Source organism: Myotis myotis, unplaced genomic scaffold, assembly GCF_014108235.1.
Source record: "Myotis myotis isolate mMyoMyo1 unplaced genomic scaffold, mMyoMyo1.p scaffold_m19_p_3, whole genome shotgun sequence".
Classification (NCBI taxonomy): Eukaryota; Metazoa; Chordata; class Mammalia; order Chiroptera; family Vespertilionidae; genus Myotis; species Myotis myotis.
In genome coordinates, this window is record NW_023416335.1 from 784,134 (window position 1) to 810,071 (window position 25,938).

Genomic DNA, 25,938 nt, shown 5'->3' on the forward strand with positions numbered 1-25,938 from the left:
CAGTGGCATTGGGAGGGAGAGAAGGGCCTTTTGAAGAGACCTGTTAAAAGACTTGGAGATCGAATGTTCTGGGAGGGGAGCGGGAGGGGACGAAAGGTGGCCTTTTGTCGGTGTCTTGGGTTACTGAGTATAACGATCGTCTCTGAAATGGGGACCGCAGGGGAAAGTCAAGGCTGTTTGGGAGTGGTGGAAAGGGGAAGCCTCGCTCAAGAGAGATGAGCTGGGTTTTACACATGTTCACATGAGATTACCAGGTAAAAGGCGGGGGGGGTCTAGGTTCGGTAGGTAGTTTGGAATGGGGTTTGGGCGTTTGGCATGGGTGATGTTGGTGGACTGTATTAGAAGAGAGACTGAACCACTGAAATAGTAGCAAGGTAGTTAGAGTTGTTGGTCAGCTGCTAGATAGAAGTTCAAGGCGGGGTAAGAATGCTTAATGCAGGACATAGAATTGTAGCTCAAAATCAGATAAGCAATAGACAAGAGAGACAACAGTGGGTGTGTGGGGAGCAAACCCAGAGTGGGGGACAATGCAGGAGATTCCAGTCCTGAGCAGCGAGGCAAGGACAAGGGGTCCGTGGGAACTCAAAGGGCAGGACAGAAAACACGGTCCACATTCAGGGACCAAGGTGGGAACCTTAAGCAGGAGGTTGTACCAATCCTGGAGCTTTCTCTGTAAGGCTTCAAGCAGGTAGTATTGACAATATTTCTAGAAAACAAGAAGACTTCGGCAGAAGAGGGTTGTGGTCCATTGATAAATTTGTAGCCATAGGCTGTTCTCACTTACCTACAGTGACATTTACATGCCATACAAGTCTATCTCTCGATGTCAGAACAACAGCTAGTTTGCTTTTGGGGTATGAAAAATGGAACACTCACATTCTTCAAATTGTTTTCTTTTTTCTTTCCACCACCACCTCTCTTCCCTTCTCCCTTCCTCTCTCCTTCCCTTCCTTTTTTTCTTCCCCAAGGTGTGAGGGTTTGATGAGCTCAGCCAGGACAGGATCACACAAAACCTGTTACACAGCGGGTGATACACCTCAGCTTTAGGGAGGCCATTTTCAAGTTCAGATATCCTCCCGGGATTCCAAGAAATCTCTTCTTTAGCGTGGCTAGTACATAACTTCTTCTGGAAGTGAGTAAGACTAAAATGAAGCCCAGTGGGTGTGAGTTTGATTCTCTGTTGAACACCTTAGCACCCCATTCAGTCCTGTGCTGTCTGTAAACCATTTCAGGTGCTAAGGTTAGCAGCCAGCTGAGCTGGAAGCGAATAGATATATAGGATTGACCTTGTCCTCGTACAGTTGTTAACCTAGAAACTTTCTCCGAGCTGTCTGTCCAACTCCTAAGGTTGACAATGAAAATGATTTTCTGCTTCCTGTTATTTTGTGTGTTCTTGTGCTAACTTGGTAACTTCTAGAAACTCACCTGTTTCTTGCGAAAGTTAAAACTAAGATTTTTAGAATGAAAACTGTAAACCAAATAAACTCTTTGATACAGCATTTTCTCAGGTACTGTGCAATAACATTATTGTTTTATTTTTTTTCTTAGTTGAATATAGGCGTCCATTTTCTGGTTTAGCATTATTTCTACAGATACTGTTCTTTGTAAATCGTTAACGCTGCTTCAGCTGAAATGTGTGTGCACTCCTCGCTTCTTGTCCTGAACAGCCCTTCTCCAGGCAGAGTTGGGGAGCTGCGTGGTTGAAACTCATTGTTGTTACTTTAGGTGCTGCCTTGCGATGCTGAGTTTCCATTTGCCTTGATTAAGGTAGAAACAGCCTATGGCTTGGATGACTTACATTTCAAGTTGGTTTGAGCAAGATGATTGGTATGAAGGACTGCAAAGAGTAAGCGATATTTATGTTGTAATTATAATTTTATGTTTTTTTTCTGTTTTATTTCTAATGCAATTGTATTGTATTACTGTGTCATTTTCATTGTGGACAATTTTGCATTGCAAAAGTTTGAGTCAAGTAACATACTTATTTGATAGATTTAAAAGCAGAGGTAAGAAGATGATATATGCAAATAGTCCTAATTACCTATACATTGAAGAAAAGGCATTTTTCTATCCTGGTTTAAGATGAATTCATAGTGTTTTCAGATTGTCTTTAGGCTTAAATATAAAGTGGGGCAAAAATAGGTTTACAGTTGTTCATATGGAAAATAAAACAATAGTAAGTAATAATACAAGAATTCTCTGTTTCACATACTCATAACTGTAAACAGACTTTTGACCAACCCTGTATAAACTAGAATTCTTTTGAATGAGATTAATATATAAAAATAGCAATAATTTCAGTGAAATAATTTTTCATAAAGAAATGCATTCAATGAATAGATGCGTATAATAATACTATCTGTATATCTACAGTAATAAAAGAGAAACATGCAAATTGGTGTCACTTCGCTACCCTTCCCATTGGCTAATCAGGCAATATGCAAATTAACTGCCAGCCAAGATGGCGGCCGGCAGCCAGGCAGCTTGAAGCGAACATGAGGCTTGCTTGCTTCAGTGACAGAGGAAGGTAACATTCCCCGCCTGCCGCTGCCGGCCTCTGAGCTTGCAGTTTGAAACATTGTTACAAATATAGAAGCTAAACAAACTCCAGAAACCTGCTTTCAGCCAGCTGGGATCTCAGAGCTGGAGTTGAAACAGTGTTTCGATTATAGAACCCAAACAAACCAGATACCTGCTTTTAGCAGCCGAGGCCTCAGAGCTGGAGCCAAGCCTCAGAGCTAAAGCTGGCCCAGAATAAAAAAAAAAACAAAGAAAAAAAGGAGCGGTTGGGAGCTTCAGTCACCCGCCAGCCTGAAAACAGCCCTCAGCCTCTCACCCAGACTGGCCAGGCACCCCAGTGGGGACCCCCACCCTGAAGGGTGTGTGACCAGCTGCAAACAGCCATCATCCCCTCATCCAGGCTGGCCAGGCACCCCAGTGGGGACCCTCACCCTGATCCAGGACACCCTTCAGGGCAAACCAGCCGGCCCCCACCCATGCACCAGGCCTTTATCCTATATAGTAAAAGGGTAATATGCCTCCCAGCACCGAGATCAGCATGACAGGGGGCAGCGCCCAAACCCCCTGATTGCCCTGCAGCTCTGTGTGTGACAGGGGGCGGGGCCACAACCTCCCTATCGGCCCTGCTCTGTTCGTGACAGGGGAAGGCACCCAACCCCCTGATCGGCCCTGCTCTGTGCCTGATAGGGGGGAGCTCCCCAACCCCCTGATCGCCCTGCGGCTCTGTGTGTGACAGGGTGCGGCACCCCAACCCCCTGATCGGCCCTGCTCTGTGTGTGACAGGGTGTGGCGCCTCCCCCCCCCCCCCACGGGCCCTGCTCTGTGTGTCACAGGGTAGAGCCATAACCTCCCCATCAGCCCTGCCCTGAGTGTGACAGGGTGCGGCGCCCTAACCCCCTGATCCGCCCTGCTCTGTGTGTGACAGGGGGCAGTGGCCCCAGCTCCCCTATTGGCCCTACTCTGTGAGTGACAGGGGCAGCACCCCAACTCCCTGATTGGCCCTGCTCTGTGTGTGACAGGGGGTGGCGCCGCAACCTCCCCATAGACCCTGCCTTGAGTGTGACGGGACGGTGCCCCAACCCCCCAATCGGCCCTACCCTGAGCGTGACTGAGGGTGGCATCGCAACCTCCCAATCCGCCCTGCTCTGTGCATGACAGGGGGTGATGCCCCAACTCCCCAGTCGGCCCTGCTCTGAGCCCGACCAGGGGCTGCACCTAGGGATTGGGCCTGCCCTCTGCCACCTGGGAGCAGGCCTAAGCCAGCAGGTTGTTATCTCCCGAGTGGTCCCAGACTGCGAGAGGGCACAGGCTGGGCTGAGGGACCCCTCCTCCCCCCCGAGTGCACAAATTTTTGTGCACCGGGCCTCTAGTCCAGGGGTGGGCAAACTTTTTGACTCGAGGGCCACAATGGGTTCTTAAACTGGACCGGAGGGCCGGAACAAAAGCATGGACGGAGTGTTTGTGTGAACTAATATAAATTCAGAGTAAACATCATTACATAAAAGGATATGGTCTTTTTTTTTTGTTTTTTTGTTTTATTCATTTCAAACGGGCCGGATCCGGCCCGCGGGCCATAGTTTGCCCACGGCTGCTCTAGTCTCTATATATAAAAGCCTATGTGACCATTCAACTGTTCAAGTGGTAGTTATGACAGGCACTGACCGCCAGGGGGCAGATGCTCAATGCACAGGCATGGAAACATGGAACAGACTGATGAATCTCAGAGGAAAGTGGGGAGTGGAGAGTGGGGAGTGGGGAGGGCAGGAAGAGATTAACCAAAGATCTTATATGCATACTAGAGGCCTGGTGCATGGATTCGTGCATCTGTGGGGTCCCTTGGCATATCCAGTGGGGATTGGGCCCAAACCGGCAATCCAGTGCCTCCTGCCGCTTCTGCCTGCCATTCCTGCTCATCCCAGCCCGGCTGCACCTGCCACCGCTGCTGCTCGGTAGGCTCGCTGCTGCTCTGCTGTGGTCTCCGGGCTGCAGTGGCCAGCTGTGAGCCCTGCGTCTGGTGCCCGTTGGTCAGCTGAGCGGCGCTCCAGCTATGGGAGCGCGCTGACCACCACTGGGCAGCTCCTGTGTTGAGCGTCTGCCCCCTGGTGGTCAGTGCACATCATAGCAACTAGTTGACCAGTTGTTCAGTCGCTTAGGCTTTTATATATATAGACTAGAGGCCCAAGGTCCCTTGACCTGGCCTGTGGGGATTGGGCCGAAACCGGCAGCCTGACATCCCCCAAGAGGTCCTGGATTGCGAGAGGGTGCAGGCCAGGCTGAGGGGATTTGTGCACCGGGCTTCTAGTAATATTATCAAAGGAAATGTAAATAATTTTCTGAGGTAGAGGGCTATGTTACATTTGATAAATTATTAAGCAATTATGTTCCAAAGGGATTTGCATTGCTACTATGGCAACTTTGGCATAGTATTTTGAAAATAACTATTTGGATGTATTATTGCAGTAGTACAAAACTGCTCTTTAAAAATGCACCTTATCAAAATGGATTTGTTTAGAATAACATATAATTTCTCTTAGACTTTTTACCCTTTTAATGAATGAATTATAAATTATTCAAATGAAGGCAATTAGTGGATTTTTTTTTCATTAATGAGTGGAACATCTTCCTGTAGTTTCCCAGCTTCCCCGTTGCTGCTGGAGGACAGGTGCTACTGAGATGTGCACCACTGAATGTTCCTTCCTCCTCACTTCTTCAGTTTCCCATTCTTATCATCTTCATCAGAGATATTTTCTCACTATTTCAGTTCATTTTATAATATACTTTTTATTGTTGATAGTATTACAGATACCTTCCATTTCCTTCCTTTTACCCCCTCATCACAGACCCTACCTCACACCCTCAGGTCTTCACTGCCCTATTGCCTGTGTTGATGGGCTATGCATATAAGGATATAAGTTTCTTTGGTTTATTTCTCCTTGTTTTGCTTAATTATCTCTTTCATTGTAAATCCTCAGCAGTTTAAAGCCTCTTGCCTGCTTTTTAGAATTTTTTCCTTCAGCTGTGAACCAAATTGGTAAACAGTCCTGGAGCCAGTTAATACCTGACTCTGGAGGAAATCCCTCATACTGTGAATCCTGAGCATTCTGCAGGATTGAGCTTGAAAATTCTAGTCCTACCCGTAAATGATAAAATATTTCAGCTTATGAGTTTAAAATAACAGCACTCCAATCCCCCTGGACACACGCGCACACGTGCCCGCTCACACACACACACACACACACACTCTGCAATGTCAGCATTCTTTATTATGTATTATGTCCATGTGTTTTAAATGTAGTAAGTGCATTTCTGATGTTGGAACAAAAGGCTTAGTGTCCAGTGCTGTCCATATTTCCTCATTGGGAGGGGACATGGGTGGTCATCTAATTTGGGGAAAAGGGTGCCTGAGGCCAAGAAAAAAATGCTTTTTACTAAAATCATGTTTTCCCTTACAGTGCCTCTGGGGCGGCTCATGGAGAGTGTGAGGATTCCAGTCCCTCCTCCACCCTCTGCTCCAGTCTGCCCTTTGCTGACACCCCTGGCCTTTAGAGATGATTTCTTGGTTCTGAGACATTCCATAGTAGTAGCTGTTGTAGGCATAGTGTGACCCTAAAACTACCATATTGTCTTCATGAGCGTGAGCTTCTTCTGGCTCACGTTTCGGTCATCTCTTACACAGGCTTAGACGAGAAAGAAAGATTCTACCCTAAATAATGAAAATGGGCACATGAGCATTGACTTTTATATTCTCCAAAAATCCAGCCTGTTACTTTTCAGGTGATGTGTATGTGCATTTATACCCTATACTAGAGGCCCGATGCACGAAGATTTGTGCAAGAATGGGCCTTCCTTCTCCTGTCTGCTGGCACCGCCTTCGCTCAGGCCGGAGTGCCTTTCCGCCTTCCCACGCTGCCCAGAGGCCTGGAGCAGCAGCTGGGGCGGTGCGGAACATCCTGCCCCACACCCGGCTGCTCGGCGCCTGCATATGCAAAATAACCCGCCATCTCTATTGGGTTAATTTGCATACTCTTGATTGGCTGTTGGGTGTTGTGAAGGTACAGTCAATTTGCATCTTTCTCTTTTATTAGTGTAGATAATCAGCATTCAGCATGGCAGACTTTGTCAGTAGGTTATGTTTTAAATATTCACAAGATGGATTTTTGAGTTAAAAATTGTAATGGAGATATGTAGTGTTTGAAAACTCACATACAGGTGTGAGTTTGATCTTTAGAGCACCAAATTGGCCTTTTACACATTGATGGAATTCTTGTTTATGGCATATGTACATACTTCTACAGTCTCACAGACACATATATAAACTTGATTTTAACTTAGTTGTAAAATTTAATTTTTGTCAGGGTTACAACTATATAGCTGTATTTTAAATTTTATTGTGATCATTTCATTTCATAATACTCTTGCATTTTCAAAAGTGAGCTCTCATCCTATATAATAAAAGCTCAGCAACCAAAATGGCAGAACGACCAGAGACCAGAATGATCACGGCCCCTCACCCCAGCTGGCAGCCCCCCAGTGAGTGGTTGGGGTGATCAGGCAAGCAGGCAAGCAGTTAGGGGTAATCAGGGAGTCAGGCAGAGTGGTTAGGAGCGATCTGACAGGCAGGTGAGTGGTTAGGGGCAATCAGGAAGGCAGAGGGGTTAGGGGCGATCAGGCAGGCAGGTAAGCAGGGGCCAGTGGTCCCAGATTGTGAGAGGGGTGTCCGACTGCCGGTTTAGGTCCAATCTGCAGGCGGGATCGGGCCTAAACCAGTAGTCGGAGATCCCCCGAGGGGTCCTGGATTTCGAGAGGGTGCAGGCTGGGCTGAATTTCATGCACCAGGCCTCTAGTGGTATATAAATGTAATGACAATATACTCATCACTTTCATCGTATTTCGTACACTTACTGTGCAAAGCATCTTCACTGCAGTTACAGTGTATGTGTGTGTGAGTGTGTGTGTGAGAGTATGTGACTGTGTGAAAGTGTGTGTGTGAGTGTTGTGTGTGTCAGTATGTGAGTGTGTGTGTGAATATGTGTCTGAGTGTGTGTGAGTGTTGTGTGTGTGTATGTGAGTGTGTGTGAAGGTATGTGTGAGTGGATGTGTGAGTGTGTGTGTGAAGGTGTGAGTGTGTATGTGTGTGTGTGAGTATATGTGTGAATGTGTGTGATCAGGCAGGCAAAGTGCTATGTTTTAAATATTACAATGTGGCTGAAACCGGTTTGGATAGAGCATCGACCTGCAGACTGAAGGGTCCCAGGTTCAATTCCAGTCAAGGGCATGTACATGGGTTGAGGGCACATCCCCAGTAGGAGATATGCAGGAGACAGCTGATCGATGTTTCTAACTCCCTATCTCTCTCCCTTCCTCTCTGTAAAAAATCAATAAAATATATTTTTAAAAAAATAAATAAATAAATATTACAATGTGTGTGAATGTATGTGAGTGTGTGTGAAGGTGTGTATGAATGGATATGTGAGTGTGTGTGTGTGAATGTATGTGAGTGTGTGTGTGTGTGTGTGTGTGTGTGTGTGTGTTTGAAACTAAAATTGTCCTCAGGCTGGAAAAATTAGCACCTTCCCTCTGCAGGGCTGTGGTTGCCAGGCTACTGACACCGGCCTTGCACGCGGTGCAGGAAGCTCAGGCATTCTTCCTCCCAGAGCCTGTCTCCGTCTGCGTTAGCCGTGAGCTGCACTGCCTGGGGCTTCATCTTTAAAGCGCACACGTTGTTTCTGGGCCAGAAAGATGATATGTTCTGAAGAAATAGACATGGGATTCCTTAAGTTGTTCAAATAAAAAAATGAAACATATAGAATAAAGATAAACAAGGATACAATATTTATCTGAAGCACATAGTTACCTGCCACCTAATTTTAAGTCTACTTACTTGCCTAGATATGTGACATTCTACAGGATTCGCATTTAAAATGCAGATGCATGTTTTGAAATGGACCACAGCTGAGCAGGTCTGCTTCCAGGAATGCAGATCCATTCTCTGCAGACCAACCCATGCTGACCACAGAGATGACAGAAGCTTTATCTCTTCAGAAACTCTAGGCATCACTTCATAAAGGCTATATAGTATTATGTGCCAAATATACTAGTATCTTATAATAATACTGTTGAAAAATAATCTGGACGTTTCAAATACTACCAGATTAAATACGTAACTCAGATTTATAAATGTCATAGTATTCATATTTAATAATAAATGATTTTTAAATATTTCACTCAAAATGTTAGATTTTTAAAATAAAATGCCATTTTGTTTTGTCCTATGTAGTATTTTCATGGCTGGTGTGGATGAGTTATTCAACTCTGAGTTTAGGAAGGACATAAGTTGGTGGACCCCGAGATTTAAAGGGCATACAAATTATGTGACAAAATCGAAATGTTTATATTATCTAAACATGAAAATTAGAAAGTAGCAAATCAGGATACACTAATAGTTAAAGTAAAAATATATTGGCATGGATTTCAGAGTAATTTATTGTTTTTAGCACAAAAATGGAGCTGAGGGACTTCTAGGTTCTAGTCAGGCAAGTAAGGAGCTTAGAAGTCCTCAGTTGGATCTGAAACAATAAAACCTGAAGGAACAGAAAATGGACAACTCTTCTCAGATCCACAAGAGAAGTGAGGTCACAGGACACACTGCTGCTCGCACACCTGGAGCCACAGACAGACAGACACAGAGGATCCCGGTGAGGCCACATACACAGTTTATAGTCAGCGGTCTCGGCTTCCGTCGGCCCCTCTTCGCAATGAACAACATTACCATGCAGCCTGTAGGTCTCCCTGTGTAACTCACGTCGTTTCTGTAAGAATATAGAATCCGTGTAAAAATGTTGAAGTTCTATGACAAATGCCCTATTCCTCTGGGTATTGGCTCATTGTTTTACATTTGAATTTGATGCCTTGAATAAATTGCCCCTTTTTACATTTGGCAATTTGTACATTTTACATAAAAATGTATTTTTATTTTACATAAAAATCTGTATAATATTTCTGCCCAGCCAGCATGGCTCAGTGGTTGAACGGTGATCTATGAACCAGGAGGTCACAGTTCAATTCCAGGTCAGGGCACATGTCCAGGCTGTGGGCTCCATCCCCAGTAGGGGGCGTGCAGGAGGCAGCCGATCCATGATTCTCTCTCATCATTGATGTTTCTCTCTCTCTCCCTCTCTCTTCCTCTCTGAAATCAATAAAAATGTACACAAAATATCTATATATTTCTGTCTGGGAAGCCCCATGTGTCTGGCACCAGGCAGGGCCCCCCCCCCAGGGGTCTCGGAGCCCTGCAGGCAGGCTGTGCACCCTCTGCTCCACGCAAGACCCCGTCACTCCCCTGTGCTTCCCAGCCCTGGGCCCAGTGTCCCCTGTCACTCAGCACTTTACAGTCTCCTGCTTCCCTAAGTTAAATGGCCTGCCTTGATGTCCATAGACATTTGCAGATTAAACTCCTGTCCTCTGAAACAGTACATTGAGATTGACGGCAATCATAGAACATTTGTTCAGGGCACAGAGACAAGGATTGAGGAAGACAGTTATAGACAATGAAAAGGAAGGTTGTTTCGGGATGACAGTAACCGACCTTCCTCCCCTTTGTTTCCAAGCCCAGCATGTCCCGGGTGAGGCAGGTGGGGCTGCTGGCCGCCGGGTGTCAGCCCTGGAACAAGGACGTGTGCGCTGCCAGCGGGGACAGGTTTGCCTACTGCGCCACCCTGGCCATCTACATCTACCAGGTAAATAACCCCGCCTCTCCCCGAATGTTGCTTTCATCAGGTGCGATGACCATTTAAGCAATAACTATCTTCCCCATCGTTCAGTTACATTATCGTGCACTCTGGCATTCAGCAGATACTCACTAAATGTTTCCTAAATGATTTTTTTTATCTTGAAACACCAACTCATTTCAGTTAAAAGTGAAAAAAAAATGTTGCTTTATTCTGAAGTAAAATTCCTTTTAATTACTAAAAGTGTTGTCGTCTATTGAAAATGTTGGAAATAATAGTGTTAATCTAGACACGAGTGAGTTTCCCACAGTAGCGAGTAAGGTTTTGTAGAGTTCACTTCTCCAGTGTGTGGCAATGTCAGCCTGCCCCTGGAGGCCCAGGCCAGTCGGCTCAGCTGGTTGGAGCTTCGTCTGAAACACCGGGGCTCAGGGTTCAGTCCCCAGTCAGGGCACATACATGAGTCAACCAGTGAATGCATGAATAAGGGGAACAAGTCAGTGAAAAATGCAGCTCCCATGGAACTCACAGTTCTCCACTTCCATCCCCCATACGGAAGACGGCAGCAAGCTCACTGTATACAGATATCAGATCAGCATATTGTATACCTGAAGCGAAGATAATGTTAAGTGTGCGTTATATATCAATTTTAAAGGTTAAAGAAAGTCATGGGACCGTTCCTGGGAAGGGGCATGAAGTTATTTTGATACCTTGGTCAGAAAACAGGTCTCTGAAGAGGTGTATTGAACTGGGACTTGGACAAATGGGGGGAGGGCATCATTGGCCCAGGGGACTGCAGGCCCAGGCCCTCCAGCAGGAATGGTTTGGCCGTAGTGGAGAAACAAGGTCAGAGTGGACTAGGAAGAAAATGAAGCCAGATGATACTGGCCAATAGCAGAGGCTCCCGAGGGAGGGTGTTCAGGGTCATGTTAGCAGTCAGGATTTACTGTGACTGCATGGTTAAACAGAGATTGGGATAATAAGTCACATAACAATGACTAGTAAAACCCTGAATAACAATGTGAAAAGTTCATTGCATGTTAAAGGATGAAACAATAAAATGACATCATATAATCCCAAATATGTTAACAATGATAAAAAAAAATTGGCTCACTAATGAATGGCACATTTACGAAGGAAATGGGAAAATGAGGCAATTCCTTTTGCCCACTTACATATAAGAACACAGTATAATGCCCCATCCAGAAAGCAAGGATATACAATAGGGTCATTGCTTGGCAGACTATGGACATCTTACTAATGTAATAATGAGAGTTAGTTTATTTAACCTAAATGTTTTTATTCAAATATAAGTGAAACATTGCAGTAAAAATATTTTTGAGATGAAGAGTGTTTTCCTCATAAGTAGATTTAACTATAAAAATATGATAAAAGTTAAATTATGTGTATTTAAATGTACATCATTTATTTTTACTTGTTTTTAAAATTGATACGTTTCATTTCAATTCTCTCATATTTTTTCAAAATAGTTACTGTCAGCTGATCAAATATACCTGACAGTAGACCAAGGCTTGAAATGTGTTCATATTTTGTTATTAGAGGTATGCTAATGTTCACCGAGGTAGCTTGCGGAAATGTGATTGATGGAAAGTGTACGATCTACAAAGAAGCACTGAAATGTTTTATTTATGTATTTTTTTTAGTTGGATCACCGTTATAATGAATTTAAACTCCACGCAATTATGTCTGAACACAAAAAAACTATCACAGCTATCTCTTGGTGTCCACATAACCCCGATCTCTTTGCAAGTGGCAGTTCCGATAACTTAGTGATCATTTGGAATGTGGCAGAACAAAAAGTCATTGCTAAACTCAACAATACAAAAGGTATCTTTGGAACGGGGATGTATTTTATGGAATGAAACATTTGTATTTCGATGAACAGAATATTTTATTTCAGTTAGCTCCGGTTGTCAAGTAGCCCAGCTTTCTCCTGGTAACCTGCACAAGAAATACAGTGCACGTCCTGGCTCGTGATTGTGCGTGTGCGTGTGTGCCAAACGGAAACAGAATTCCATGAAAAACTACACTCAGTACACCAAACAATCAGAAACAGTAAATACCAAATCATTTTGTTAGTATTTAAATAAAACACAAACATTTTCAAAACTCAGGGTGTGGCAAAAGTAGTTTACAGTTGTTCGTACCTAAAATAATACAATAATCTATATAATAAAAGCCTAAGTGATGGTTGTGGCGGAATGACCAGTCGCTATGATGTGCACTGATCACCAGGGGGCAGACACTCAACACAGGAGCTGCCCTCTGATGGTCAGTTCGCTCCCACAGGGGGAGCGCCACGCAGCCAGAAGCCGGGCTGATGGCTGGCAAGTGCGGCAGTGGTGGTGGGAGCCTCTCCCGCCTCCATGGCAGTGCTAAGGAACAGCGAGCCAAGCAGGAAGGAGCAAGGGGTCCTGGACTGCAAGAGGATCAGGCTGGGCTTAGGGAACACACCCCCCCCCCCACCCCCCAGTGCACAAATTTCATGCACCAGGCCTCTAGTTAATGAATAATCATAAACTGTTTCGCATACTCACAATGTTAACCTACTTTTGCCCCACCCTGTAAATATAAAAATAACAATTAGATAAGATTTTCTTAATGGGACAGTTGGCCTTGCCTATTCATTGCTCTATTCCAATGTGAAACCCAGGAGGACAATATGCACACATCTTTAGTGCCCTATTGAATGGGTTTCTTTCCTCCAGATCAAGGTGGAAAGCCCTGGTCCACACCAGTGGGTCTTAGTGAAGCGAATACTGTCACTACGCTGCTCCTCCTCCTAGAATCAGACCCTGCAATCATGGTGAAGTTAGTCATCCTGTTTCTGCATTAAATATCACAATATGCAACCTCTTTCTGAGCACCAAGTGTGGCTCAGTTAGTGATTATGAATTTGGAAGCTACTGCTGGGTACATTTTCCACATTTAGCTTCTTCCCTAAAAAATTCAGATGAGAACTGTGAGGGAGAACATGGAGACGTGATAATGTCGCTGACTTTATTTTGTTTAAAGATTCTTTATCATATTCTTTTCAGTGTGTAGTGACAATGTTGAGAATCCATAGGCCATGATATTTCAGTCTTGCTTCCAAAACAATAATAATGCATGTTGGAGGGAGTCTTTGGATATGTTCAACCTATTTTGTTTATTGCTTTTTCCTTGTCTTTCAAATTTAGGTCATTAGGAATGTTGAAAATACTGGTAAAATATACCAATTTTGTTATATAAATCTCATTTTAAAAATACTTGTCAAACAAGGTTCATTTTTCAACTAGAAAAATGTAAGTCTTATTTCCAGTTTCATACATCCTACTTACTATTTTTACTTGCCGCAACCAGTGAACTTCAGTATTAGTAATTTGCTGTAATCTGTGAGCAGATATTTTTAAATATTCAGTGAGCTTCCATTAACGCAAGTAAAACTTTTCCTTAAGGCTTTCCATAATCAGTAAGAGAAGCCAGATTACTTTTGGTACAAGCTTTGTGATCTAGAAACGCCATGAGCCTGCCGGTGACTCAGCTGGCGGAGTCTCCCGTGCACCAAAAGGAGGTGGCTGGGTTTCCGGTCAGGGCACACACTTCAGTTGCGGGTTCAATCCCTGTCGGGGCGCCTAGGGAGCAACCAGCTGATGGTCCCCTCTCTCTGTCCTTTCCTCTCTGAAAATCAATAAAAACATATGCTCGGGTGAGGATTTTAAAAAGTTATAAAAGCCATCGATAGCCTCCATCAAGATTTTTCATGTTTTTCTAATCCTATGTGTTTCTCCAACAACCACAAACCCTATAAATTTTCCAGTATTGTTTATATTAACAAACCGTGAATTTCCCCAATACTTTAAACCTAGCTTTCTGTGAAATTTATTTTAAGTAGCACGATAAATACTCCTTAAAATTCTGTCTGTGTTTTATGTGACATAAACTAAAAATATCACACAATGTCCTTGTTCTTATGAGGTTGTCACATGAAGTCTACATGAGACCATGCTATCTAAATGTTAAGCTAAAGTACAGCTGAGACCGTGTGTTGTTGTAGTACCACCCAGTCTATCCCCTGCTCTGTCATCAGACAGCGGCTACATCACCCCCATTCCTGGAGGGAGAGGTTTTTCATTCACCAGCTGTGTGGACCAGGGCTTCCTTTGCCACTGAATCCACAAAAAAAACTTTGCATTCACGTTGGCAGAATGGTTAAATAATTTTGGTAACAATTTAAATCAAGTGTGCATACCTTTTCCTCCGAAGTTTTCAAAGACTTATCAATAAGTCCCTCATGCTGTTTCCAAGTACCTCCTTAATGTGAAGATGGAAAACTTTGATATTTTATTTTCAAAGAGTTATTGTGAATATGTTTGATCACTTTCATTTTAAATAGTCCCCTTGAAATGGCTTAGACTTTATTTTTCTTCCTTTCCAGAATCCAGGGTAAGCAAAGTAGAAGTTTGCATGTCAGTTTTTCAGTCAATATTAGAACTTCCCCATCCAACAGTTGAACTTGAACCTGCAACTGTAGTTTTTACTTCATCATTACTTTTCCCCAATAATCAAAAAATTAATTTAAAGGAAATGTATTTGTTTAATTTTAAAATGTTAAAATTGTCACCCACTTGAAAAATGTCACAATATGCTGTCAGAAAAGAAAGCCTTTAATGGTGGATAATTATGTGTCCTACTTATCTCAGAATCTCGTTGGGAGAATCAAGTGCGTGAGTATTGGTAGGGCTCTTAGAAGCACGTGTATACAGCAGGCCGCTGCGGTAGGGGTCTCTGTTGTAAGGCTATGACATTGGTTCTTGCCCCTTTTCTTCCTTGCTGCCCTTCTGGAAATAGCCGTTCAGAGAGCCAGAATTCTCATGGTTTCTCAAGTGTTCTGTGTGGTTTGGTCACACAGTGTGTCTCACCCCTTATCAGGGAAATTCTACGTCTGTTAATGTACCTTAAAACCACATCGTCTTTTTAATCGACCTCATTTATATATTCATGTATTCATTCATTTAATGCAACTGGTGGAGTTCCCCTTGTATGTCAGGCCCTGACCTAGGCATAAGATTCCAGTGTCTGCCTCCTGGCTCATTATAGGCACGAATTGATTTTACGGTCAGTAAACAACTTTGGACTCTGTGTCTTTATTTATATCATTTTCTCTTCCTGGGAAATAGTGCTCATCTCATATATTTAAACTCTATGGCTCCTTCAAGCTATAATCTAAATCCCACTTACTTTGGGAACAGTAGCCCAGTGGCTCACAAACCCCATTAAAATCGATTCCCAGGCCCTAATTCCGCATCATCCACTGCCCGTCTTCAGTTGGGCGATCTGATGCAATTGATCAGTGTACCTGCTGAAAGAGTCCCCATCCCTGTCTTGAGTCAGGAATTCGCCGTAACCCTTATTTCATTTAGGATCTATTTGATTGCGATGACAGTGGGGAGATTTACAATGAACTGTCCTATTTTGTCTCACAGTTTAAGGGGGCTTTTACATCCATTGTTGTATTTCCTTTTCTCGATGTTCATGTGAAGTAAGTGGTTAGATGGTTGTAGTTGTAGCCAGTGTGCGGACGAGGAGACAGAGGTTCGGACGGGAAGTGACTTGTTTAGTTCACCTGAGGGAAGGCTAAGTTTGATTCTAAACTCCTGCTAAGACGGAGATTGTAGCATTAACTTCATTGTTATTAAATCCTTGACAGTAACGTCTAACTTTTCATACATTTCATCCTTATCTTCCCCATTTTTACTTAAGATCCTTTAAAGCAGGAATTGTAACCCATACTAACTTGTATAGGGACTGCCTAGAGCAGGTCTCACACACAAGAACTCGGTCAAAATTAATTGCTCTAATGAGCAAACAGTTTCCTAAAAGAAAGAACTCCATACCCTTCTTTACATAGGAAGCGTGTAATCGTGTTAGTAGTTTAAACCGAACTAGGTGCTGTTCCTTTCACCGACGAAGCACCCTGTGTACGTTCCCGGGGGTCTCAGGGATTAGTTTAAAATCCAGTCCCCAAGTCAGAAGGTCATGTGTTTGTAAGTAATGAACGTGCTCTTCTACGTGTTGTAGAGCTCACAGAGCAGAAGCTGCTGGATGGCAGTTCTCGCCGGAACGCTCTGCTGTGACCACGTCTCCTCTGTTCCAGGGACGCCCACCTCCCTGAGCTGGTGCTGGCACGCGGGCGAGGCCGTGGCCTTTGCTCCCCGCAGGGGCCCGCTGCTCATCTGGACCATCTCGGGGCCGGACAGCGGCGTGGCCGTGCACCGAGACGCTCACAGCTTCATGTCCGACATCTGCACCTTCAGGTGGCACCCCCAGAAAAAGGGCAAGGTCGTGTTCGGTCACATGGACGGGAGTCTATCGATTTTCCAACCAGGTGAGGATGTTCTTAGAGCTCCTCCATTTTCTTTTCCTGAGCTTCTGTGACATCTTATTTACACGGCAGAAAGCCAAAGGTAACAGAATTTTGATTTTTAAGTAATAGGTGTGCAAATATTATCCAGCATCTTACTGATTCCAAATAATCATTGGAAGCTAATTTACATCTCAGGCCTTGTCGTGCATTCAACCCAGCCATGCAGAGTTTACTTTGATGTGCCCTGAATCAGGCATGTGTCCCATAGTTTTACTTTTTAAGTCAATTCTTTGTTTCTGCACACTTACTAAGAAAGCGGCCTGAGTGGGTAAGGACATGGAGCTGGAATCCTTGATGACTTACCACTCAAAAATATTCTCCCACCTGCATGTAAAATGCCATTCAGACGCCCCAGATCCTCAGCCAGGTCTTTGGTCCTGGGGTGGAAAGGAAAAACAACTCTGTAGACCCCATTAGTTCATCACTCTGGCTGAAGGAAAGGGTCTGAAAATTTTGTTGATTTTTAAAATTTAAACAATAAAATGTCTATTGAAAACTTCCCTGAATGGCTCCCTGCTCATCACAGAGTCCTGCTGGCACCTGAGCAGCATGCTGTCAGCACCGGGCGTCTCTGTGGCTGGGGGCTCCTGTTTTCAAACCAAGTCACATGCTCAGCAACGTCACAGATACTCCACATCCTCTGAAGGGACACAGTTCTACCACTGAGAACCCAATATGGACTTCTTGCTCTCATTGACGCCCCAGGGCTTTTAAGAAGTCACGCACACACCATTAGGGAAGGTGTCATCTGGCCATACCTTTCCCTTTTGTGTAAACAAGAGCAAATGGGTCTTGAAGAAAATGTTGCTTTTTGATTCAGACAAGACACTCCGCTGAGGGTTTGAAACCGTGGCCTGTGGCGTTATACTGTAGCTCTCTGCTTCTTGCTTTTCCCCGAGGAGCGGCCACCCTCACCTTGTTACTGACTTCCCGCCCCATGGGGGTCTAGTCTCTACCTGACAAGATAGAATTTCCGTCCTCCAGGCTCCTGCAGGTGACTGCTGTCCAGTTTATCTATCTTGGAAGAAGAAGAAAAGGGAAATATTCATGGAGGACTGCCCACAATGAGGCAGTTCACCCATTATTTTAAATCCGTGATTTCAAAATTGTGATTGTGAGTATGTTTGTATATCTGTGTGTGTGTGTGTTGGGTGGAGGGGAGAAGGGATCCAGGAGACTCAGTCAGACTAAAAGCACCACTTTGTTCTGTATTATCTGTATTTTCATGCAAAAATCCTCATATGAATAGAGGGTTCCAGGGCCAAAAATGTTGGGAAGCCACTGCTTTACCTATTTCCAGTTATATTCTTGGACAAAGCCAGCTCATCAGAGAATGTTCTTACCTTCATCACAGAGCTGTTTTAATTGACTTGACTCTGCTGTTACCCCTAGGAGGGCATTAATCAAGTTTGCATTGTTTCACCTTAGAAATGTTGTTGGTGACATTGTCCTCGTACAACACCATGTCCCCGTTTGGAAGCGCTCAGGGGAGAGGCATTTATTTCTGGTGTCAGTTCTAGGAAACGTGCTTCTCGTCAGTACATTTTTTTGTTTGTCATTTTGTTTTATTTTTATCCTATTGTGCCACCTTTCATGATTTCTCTCCTCTTGGCTTTAGCCACCAGATCTCAAGATCAAAATTTCAACAGCTCTTTGGATTATGCATCATCCTCATTATTTTATTTTTCAACCATAATTTTCCCTTGCCCCAGTTTTTGTCTCTCATACAGAAATTGTCACCCTCATCTTACCAATTTATCGCATGCGTCTGTCCTTATCTGACAACACAAGGGGCCTGATATTTGTATAAAAAAATAGAACACAAGTAATAGCAAAATAAATAATGTAAACTAGAATATTATCAGCGGTTATTCTAATCACTGGCTTTACATTTATAGATTAATTTTTCTATATTTTATAATAAAAATGTTGATACCTGATAGAACAGAAAATAGTGACTATAACTCTTTATCATTTTGACTGTAAGGGGCTTTGCAGCAACATGATTTAGATATTATAATATTTTCATTGTAAATTTTATCATTTTTTTGTTGCTATTATTTTTTTATATCCTGGAATATTTTTATTAAGTCATAGATGTTAACTGGCACATGAAAATACCTAAAAATTAGTAAAGTACAACCTAGGTCAGGGGTGGGCAACCCCTGGCACGTGTGCCAAACATGGCACGCCAGTAACTTTTGCTGGCATGCGAAACCCTCTCCTATAATCTTCCATTTACAATTTTTTTCTTAATATCGACTTTTTTATTTTTCAGATAAATTCAGTGTAGGTGCATCTTAGATAAATAAATAATTTTACATAACAAGTTATCTTAAAGACCATAGACATGGGTTGACTAGAGAGGGGAAGAGCAATTTCTATGCCTCTGCCTTAACTCTCCCTGCCTTCCTAGATCCGACCAGTGTTTTGGTTTCATCCACATACGCTTGTGAATCTTTGTTCTCAGTGATGAATTTTGTTAAGTCTCGTAATAGGACTAGCCTGACAGATGAAAGTAGTAGCTTGGGCATATCTCTGAAGGTCACGAAATAGAAACCTGATGTAAAATCTCTGTCATCAGCGATGCAGCAGCAAAAGTCCCACTGATAATATCAAACGGAGTCAGAAAGTTTCCTGTCGGACTATCAGTGTACATGTATACATTAAAAAATAAATGTATTTTTCATCATCATATACTGTGTTTTTGTCGCTCGAATGAATTTTATTATTTCTTCAAGGTTCTTCACATACATACACCTTAAGAGATACCAAGTAGGCGTAACGTTCTCAAAAAATTAGGGTTGGCACGCAGAAGAATTTTGAGTCAGAGATTTTGCTGGTTTTGGCACACACTCACAAAAAGGTTGCCCACCCCTGATGTAGGTTAATAAACCATTTTTCTGCCTCTTTTGGCCTTGTAATGACCCACCTTATTAATATTCATTATTGTTACATAAAATAGAAATTTAAGATGATGTTTGTTTGGGGAAAGAAGAAGCAAACAAACTTTCCTTGATGGTCATTGTGAAAATTTGACAAATAAAACTGTTGTGCACTTTCTATGACTATATCACAAATTCTGACTAAAACAATATCTGTTTAAGATCCACATTGTATATATATAATATCATATTCTGATGAAGTTAATGTCAAGGCAGAAGCTGTAAGGTGTTTTTTTTTTAATATATATTTTTATTGATTTTTTACAGAGAGGAAGGGTGAGGGATAGAGAGTTAGAAACATCGATGAGAGAGAAACATTGATCAGCTGCCTCCTGCACACCTCCTACTGGGGATGTGCCTGCAACCAAGGTATATGCCCTTGACAGGAATCGAACCTGGGACCTTTCAATCCACAGGCCGACGCTCTATCCACTGAGCCAAACTGGTCAGGGCCAGCTGTAAGGTTTTCAATTCATTTCATAATACCTGACAGACCCACGGGAAACGCTTTTCTCTGCTTTGATAACCTGAAAGGTGGGAGAACCGTATGCGCTGATGACAGAGCTATGGTATCTTCCAGTTGTGTTATTTTTTAAATTAAAAAAAATTATTTTAACGTGTAGAGCACGCAGGGACAACTGGGCTGTCGCCTCTCAGTGTAGTCATTTCACTGCCGTGCTTGGAGAATGAGAGCGTCTGTGGAGTGGAGTCCCCTGAGGTGCGTTGCAGAAACGTAGTCCCCCCATTGCCAGTTGTATATGTAATTTGGAAGGAAGAGAGGATTATTTGTTGGGCCTTGGCTTCATTTATTTTGTTGTTTTTTTTGTGGGGTTTTGTTGTTGTTGTTGTTGTGTTGTTAATCCTCACCCAAGGATATATTTCCATTGACTTTTAGAGAGTGGAAGGAAGGGGAGAGTCAGAGAGAGAAACATCGATGTGAGAGAGACACATCGATTGGTTGCCTCCCACACAAGCCACAACCTGGGCCAGGGATGGAGCCTGCAACCAAGGCACGTGCCCTTTGACCAGAATCGAACCTGGGACCCTTCAGTCTGAGGGCCAGCACTCTATCCACTGAGCCAAACCGGCGAGGGCGGGCCTTGGCTTCATTTAATTCCCCTTGTTTTGTCTCCTGTGTTTCTGGCTGCCTTGGTTGTACTGGAGTCAGGAGTGAATGATGGTTATGACAGATGGTCTGATGCATGACAAAGAGTAAATAGTGATGTGCTGCTCATATCGCCACTGTCCTAAGCACTTTCAGCAACTAGTTCATTTAATCTTAAAAAACAAACAAAAAAACTCTACAAGGTAGGAATCGTTATGTTCACTATACACACAAACACTAAGCACATGGAGAGGAAGTGTCTTGTCCAAGAACTCCAAGCCCGTACGTGGTGGAACTAGGTCAGGCTGGACCCAGTCTGTGCTTTTAATCACAGCAGGATGTTCTTCCTTCTGGAAAGCCCTTTCCTATCTGTGTGCTTTGTCACCCAGTGAGATGGTAGTTGATGACAGAGTCGTGTGTATGCATGTCTTTCTCTCACAGTTTTTCAGTAACAAATAGGGCAGGCTTCCCGGGTACTAGAGATCGCCAACGCAGAGCAGTGCCGTCTGACCTCCGTCTCTGGGACAAACTCTGTTCCCCGCCGTCACACGTCCTGGGTGACTTCGCGGAGAAAGTCAGCACCCTCCCGGTTACTGACCTTTTTCTGAGAATGTCGTTTGAAATCATTTTCTTCGCATTTTAACAGGGAATAAAAGTCAGAGACATGTTCTGAGGCCCGACTCCCTGGAAGGGACAGACGAAGAGGACCCAGTCACGGCCCTGGAGTGGGACCCGCTGTCCATGGATTACCTCCTGGTGGCCAACCTGCATCACGGGATCCGGCTGGTGGACTCGGAATCGCTCTACTGCATCACCACCTTTAGCCTGCCCAGCGCAGCCGCCTGCGTGCAGTGCGTGGCCTGGGTCCCCAGCGCCCCGGGCATGTTCATCACCGGAGGTGAGGGCTCCCACCCCCCACATTTAAAATGCGCGTGTGTTCTTTAATTCAGTCAGGAAATGATACTCCTTCATTGGTTACTTCTGTGTAAGACCTATTAATACTGCAAATTAAGACCCTGTTATCCAGGTTTCTGGTAATAAATTGGAATATGTATGTGCACACGTGTGCATGTTCATGCTTGTGTGTGTAAAAATACAAAGACAGTTCAGTTTCAGTAATGGCAGGACGAGAGTTAAAGGATGGACTCGAACAGCGGGTTATCTGGACAGGAGGCCTATGAGCCTTCCTGGGGATTGTGATCGGAGTGAGCCCTTATGCCTAGGCAGCCCCAGAACCTATCACATGGCTTCCTAATCAAGAGAGTGAGCAAAGTCAAGGAGTGATGAGGATGGGAAGAGGGGGGATTTAAAATACTCATTAGAAATTAATTAGTATTACTATTTATTCTTTACTTAGGTTCAGAAAGTATGGTCTCTGAATGATAGTGCTAGCAGCTGCTGTGTAAATCCTGTTATTGGCTTAGTGTAAAATAAAAGAGAGTCTTTATCCTCTTGACATTTTTAAAGAAATTATTTGCACATTATTCACAATAGCCAAGATCTGGAAACAGCCCAAGTGCCCATCGGTAGCTGAGTGGATGAGAATGGCATACTACTCAGCCGTAAAGAGGAAGGGAATCTTACCCTTTGCGACAGTGTGGATGGACCTGGAGAGGATGATGCTCGGTGAAATAAGCCCGTCAGGGGAAGACAAGTACCGTGTGATTTCACTTAATATGTGGAATCTAATGAACAAAACAAACACAATAGGAACAGACTCAGAGATAAAGAGAACAGACTGCCAGCTGCCAGGGGGGAGGGGCTTGGGGGTCTGGGTGAAATAGGTGAGGAGACTGAGCAGGTCACATTGGTGGTTGCAGAATAGCCACAGAGATGCAGAGATGCGATTGCAACGTGGAGAACACAGCCGGTGATGCGGAGGTGACGGGCATGGAGCCAGGTGGGTGGGTGGGTAGCGGGGACCACGCAGTAGAGGACCTGTCCTTCCAGCCACTGTGCTGTGTGTCTGAAACGGAGGCGGAACGGTACTGGCTGTAGACTGTGGTTTAAAAAAAGACATTCTTTACTACTTTAAGCACTTCGGTTACACATGGAAGCAGACAGATCCTTATATATCTTAATTGCCTTTAATTTCATAGGGTACGTTAATGATAAACATGGGAATTTTTTATATAGCTAATATCATTATTTTTGAGATAAAGCTCACATACCATAAAAGTCACCATTTTAAAGTGTACAGTTTAGTGGTTTCTATGCTCAGAACGTTGTACAACCTTTACCGCTATCTAATTCCAGAACATTCCATCATCCCCTCAGTTAATTCCCTCTGTACCACTAGCAGTCACTCTCCGCTACCCCCTGTCCACCACCCCTCCTGTACACGTGTGTGAACATAAACTGCTAATCTGCTTCCTGTCTCTGGGGATTCTGATGTTTCATAGAAATGAAATAACTCAACATGTGGCCTCTCTGACATAGCAGAGAGGGTTGAAGCTTCATTTGTGTTGTTGGGCGTGTGAGTAACTCGTTCCTTTTTAAGGGCGAATGACATCCCAGGGCATGGGTATGCCAGGTTTTGTGTATCAGCTGACAGACACTTAGCTTTTTTCTACGTTTTTTGCTGTTATGGACAGCGCTGCTATGAGCATTGGTGTGCAGGCCTTTGTATGGGCGAGTTTCTAATTCTGTGGGTACATTCATTGGATGCCATTGCTGGGTCACGTGTTGGCTCCATGTTGAATTGTTTGAGGACCTGCCAGATTGTTTTCCAAAGTAGCTGATGAAGGTAGAATTCTGGGGGCTGCCTAGCCGGGTTTCGGGTCTATTGGGCAGCCTTGTCTGGCTGCAGTTTAGCAAGGGAGCTGCTTATGAATGTGTCGGACGAGGGAGGATTGTGTAACGGTGGGTGGGAAGTTGTCATTGGCTGCCTTTCCTAGACCGCATGGGTCAGTAGGTTGCTTTTTGTGATCAGATTGTCACAATGACCTCTGTGGGTAGAGGTGCCATAGAAGGCAGTTTCTCACCCCAGAGAAGAGTCCAGAACAGAAAAAAATAGTAAACATGTCAAAAATGTAAAGGTTGAATAGCACGTTAGCTGTCTCTTTCACTGTGTTATTGTATAGTCTTATTATTGAAGAAGGCCATTGGTAGTGCTAAAAATCTTGCATGTTGAAGATTTTGTTATTACTCTTACATCTGGGCATTTCATATCTCAAGTAAAATTGTTAACATGATGCTTTTTCCTGACTAGATTCTCAAGTAGGCGTTTTACGCATTTGGAATGTTTCAAGAACAACACCGATTGACAATTTCAAACTCAAGAAAACGGGGTTTCACTGCTTACACGTACTTAATTCTCCACCAAGAAAAAAATGTGAGTAAAAGTATCATCAGAGTTTAATACCTTAAAACTTCCAAATGAAATGTAGTGATATAGGCGTATCAGATATGTGCTACTGAAAAGCACATGTAAAAACCAGCCTTTGGCAAAATCTGTGCTTAAGGAACCACGTAAGCCACACAAGCTAAGCTTTTCTGTCAGGCCTTACTGCTTCTAAATCCTGGAAACGGGAGTGCTGGAGGTGCTGAGACCGGAGAAGTAACATTGTGGAGGCTGATACACGGTATACCCTGCAATTATTTATTTTTTTGTTTTGTTTTTTTGGTGGTTATTTGTTTCTTTGCTTAGTTCAGGGGTGGGGAACCTTTTCTCCACCAACGGCCATGTGGATATTTAAAACATCATTCACAGGCCATACAAAGTTATCAGCTTAAAGGTTAGCCTGCCGTATTTGGTCAAACGTTTAGTTAACCCCCCCCCCCCCAATGTCTTGGCAGGGCCAGACCACATGACTTCTCGGGCTTATATGACCAGTGGGCCCCGTGTTCCCCACCCCTGGTTTAGTTGCTATGACGTGCATAACATAGGATGACTGAAATATCACCGATTCTCTTCTTTCACATTGGTTTTCATATTACAAAAACGGTCCATGTTCTTTAGAGGAAAGTCATAAAATATGGAGAAGCACATACCAGTCTTGTCATTTGTGAGTAATTCCTTTTCGGGAATCTATTGCTAGATGTCTAGTCTCTTACCCCATTTTTAAAAATGTAACAAAGTGTGGAATAAGAAAAATTATGTGAAAATGAAGATTTTAAAATACAGACATACCAAATTCTAAAAAAAGGAGGATTTACAGGTAGATAAGTACATAGAAGGTATCAAAACCACCCATAACATCAGTAAATTAAAATATTAGAACAATGAGTCATGAAACATATATGAATTTTAACCAAATGGTCAATACAGTTTCATGGAATCAGATGCCTCTTTTGTTATGAGAAGTTCATTCTAGCTTGAACTTCCTGCCATTCCCAGATTCCGAGAAATAGTGTTATCCAAATGAATGCAGTAAGGAAGACGATTATATTTGAATAAAGAAGGGAGCATACTAAAAAAAAGAGACTATCTGGGAAGTATTTATCTATATTCCAGTATGTAATTAGTATAGATTGATCTGATAATTTACAGTAGTATCATTGTTTTGGATTATGTTTGCAAAAGAATATTCTTGTTCTAAGGAAAAACTTCTTGAGAAGAAGACACAGTATGAGATAAAGAGTAGGCAGAAGATAACTAAACATGGGGACACTTACGCAAGTGAAAGTTGGAGAAATGAAAGCACATGAACAATAAAAGTAAACCTGAGGAGGAAGAGAGAAAAACTGAGAAGAAAATGTGACGCCAGACTGTCTGGCCGCCATGGCTCAGTGGCTGAGCATTGACCTAGGAACCAAGAGGTCACAGTTCCATTCCAGGTCAGGGAACGTGCCTGGGTTGCAGGCTCGATCCCCAGTAGAGGGTGTGTGGGAGGCAGCTGATCTATGATAGTTCTCTTCCATCGATGTTTCTGTCTCTCTATCCCTCTACCTTTCTTTCTAAAAGTTAATAAAAGCATATTAAAAAATAAGTAGAAAAAAATGTATGTCAGACAAGTATGGTTCTTAATTTGGGTGCTAAATTAAAGTGAATTATATAATCTCAAGGATAATTATTTTCATTAGAATAGCAATTACTAGAGAGTTATGAGCTTTAAAAGACAAAATTCACGTGTGTGTGTGTGTGTGTGTGTGTGTGTGTGTGTGTAAGGGGGAGTAAGCTGATATATCCAGACTTTGAAAGAAGGTTCTAATTAAAAAATAAGCATTCTCTGCTTTAATATATGGGGAGATAATATGCCAGATATTCACAGCATT

General features: G+C 43.3%; 1 protein-coding gene across 7 annotated transcripts in view; it reads left to right on the top strand.

Moving 5' to 3' along the window:
* Nucleotides 1-25,938, top strand: part of WDR17 (WD repeat domain 17) — an 81,757-nt gene that overhangs the window by 12,747 nt on the left and 43,072 nt on the right. For 5 of the 7 annotated variants that reach the window (XR_004966086.1, XM_036299759.1, XM_036299758.1 and 2 more), the window contains exons 2-7: nucleotides 1,726-1,846; nucleotides 10,128-10,256; nucleotides 11,909-12,092; nucleotides 16,402-16,632; nucleotides 21,368-21,619; nucleotides 23,933-24,055. Coding sequence is in view for 6 of the 7 variants with exons in the window: in XM_036299759.1 (XP_036155652.1) it covers nucleotides 1,781-1,846; nucleotides 10,128-10,256; nucleotides 11,909-12,092; nucleotides 16,402-16,632; nucleotides 21,368-21,619; nucleotides 23,933-24,055 (985 nt within the window). In the remaining variant the exon portion in view is untranslated. The remainder of the gene's footprint in view (nucleotides 1-1,725; nucleotides 1,847-10,127; nucleotides 10,257-11,908; nucleotides 12,093-16,401; nucleotides 16,633-21,367; nucleotides 21,620-23,932; nucleotides 24,056-25,938) is intronic. The other 2 variants (XM_036299761.1, XM_036299762.1) reach the window with 2 other exon arrangements.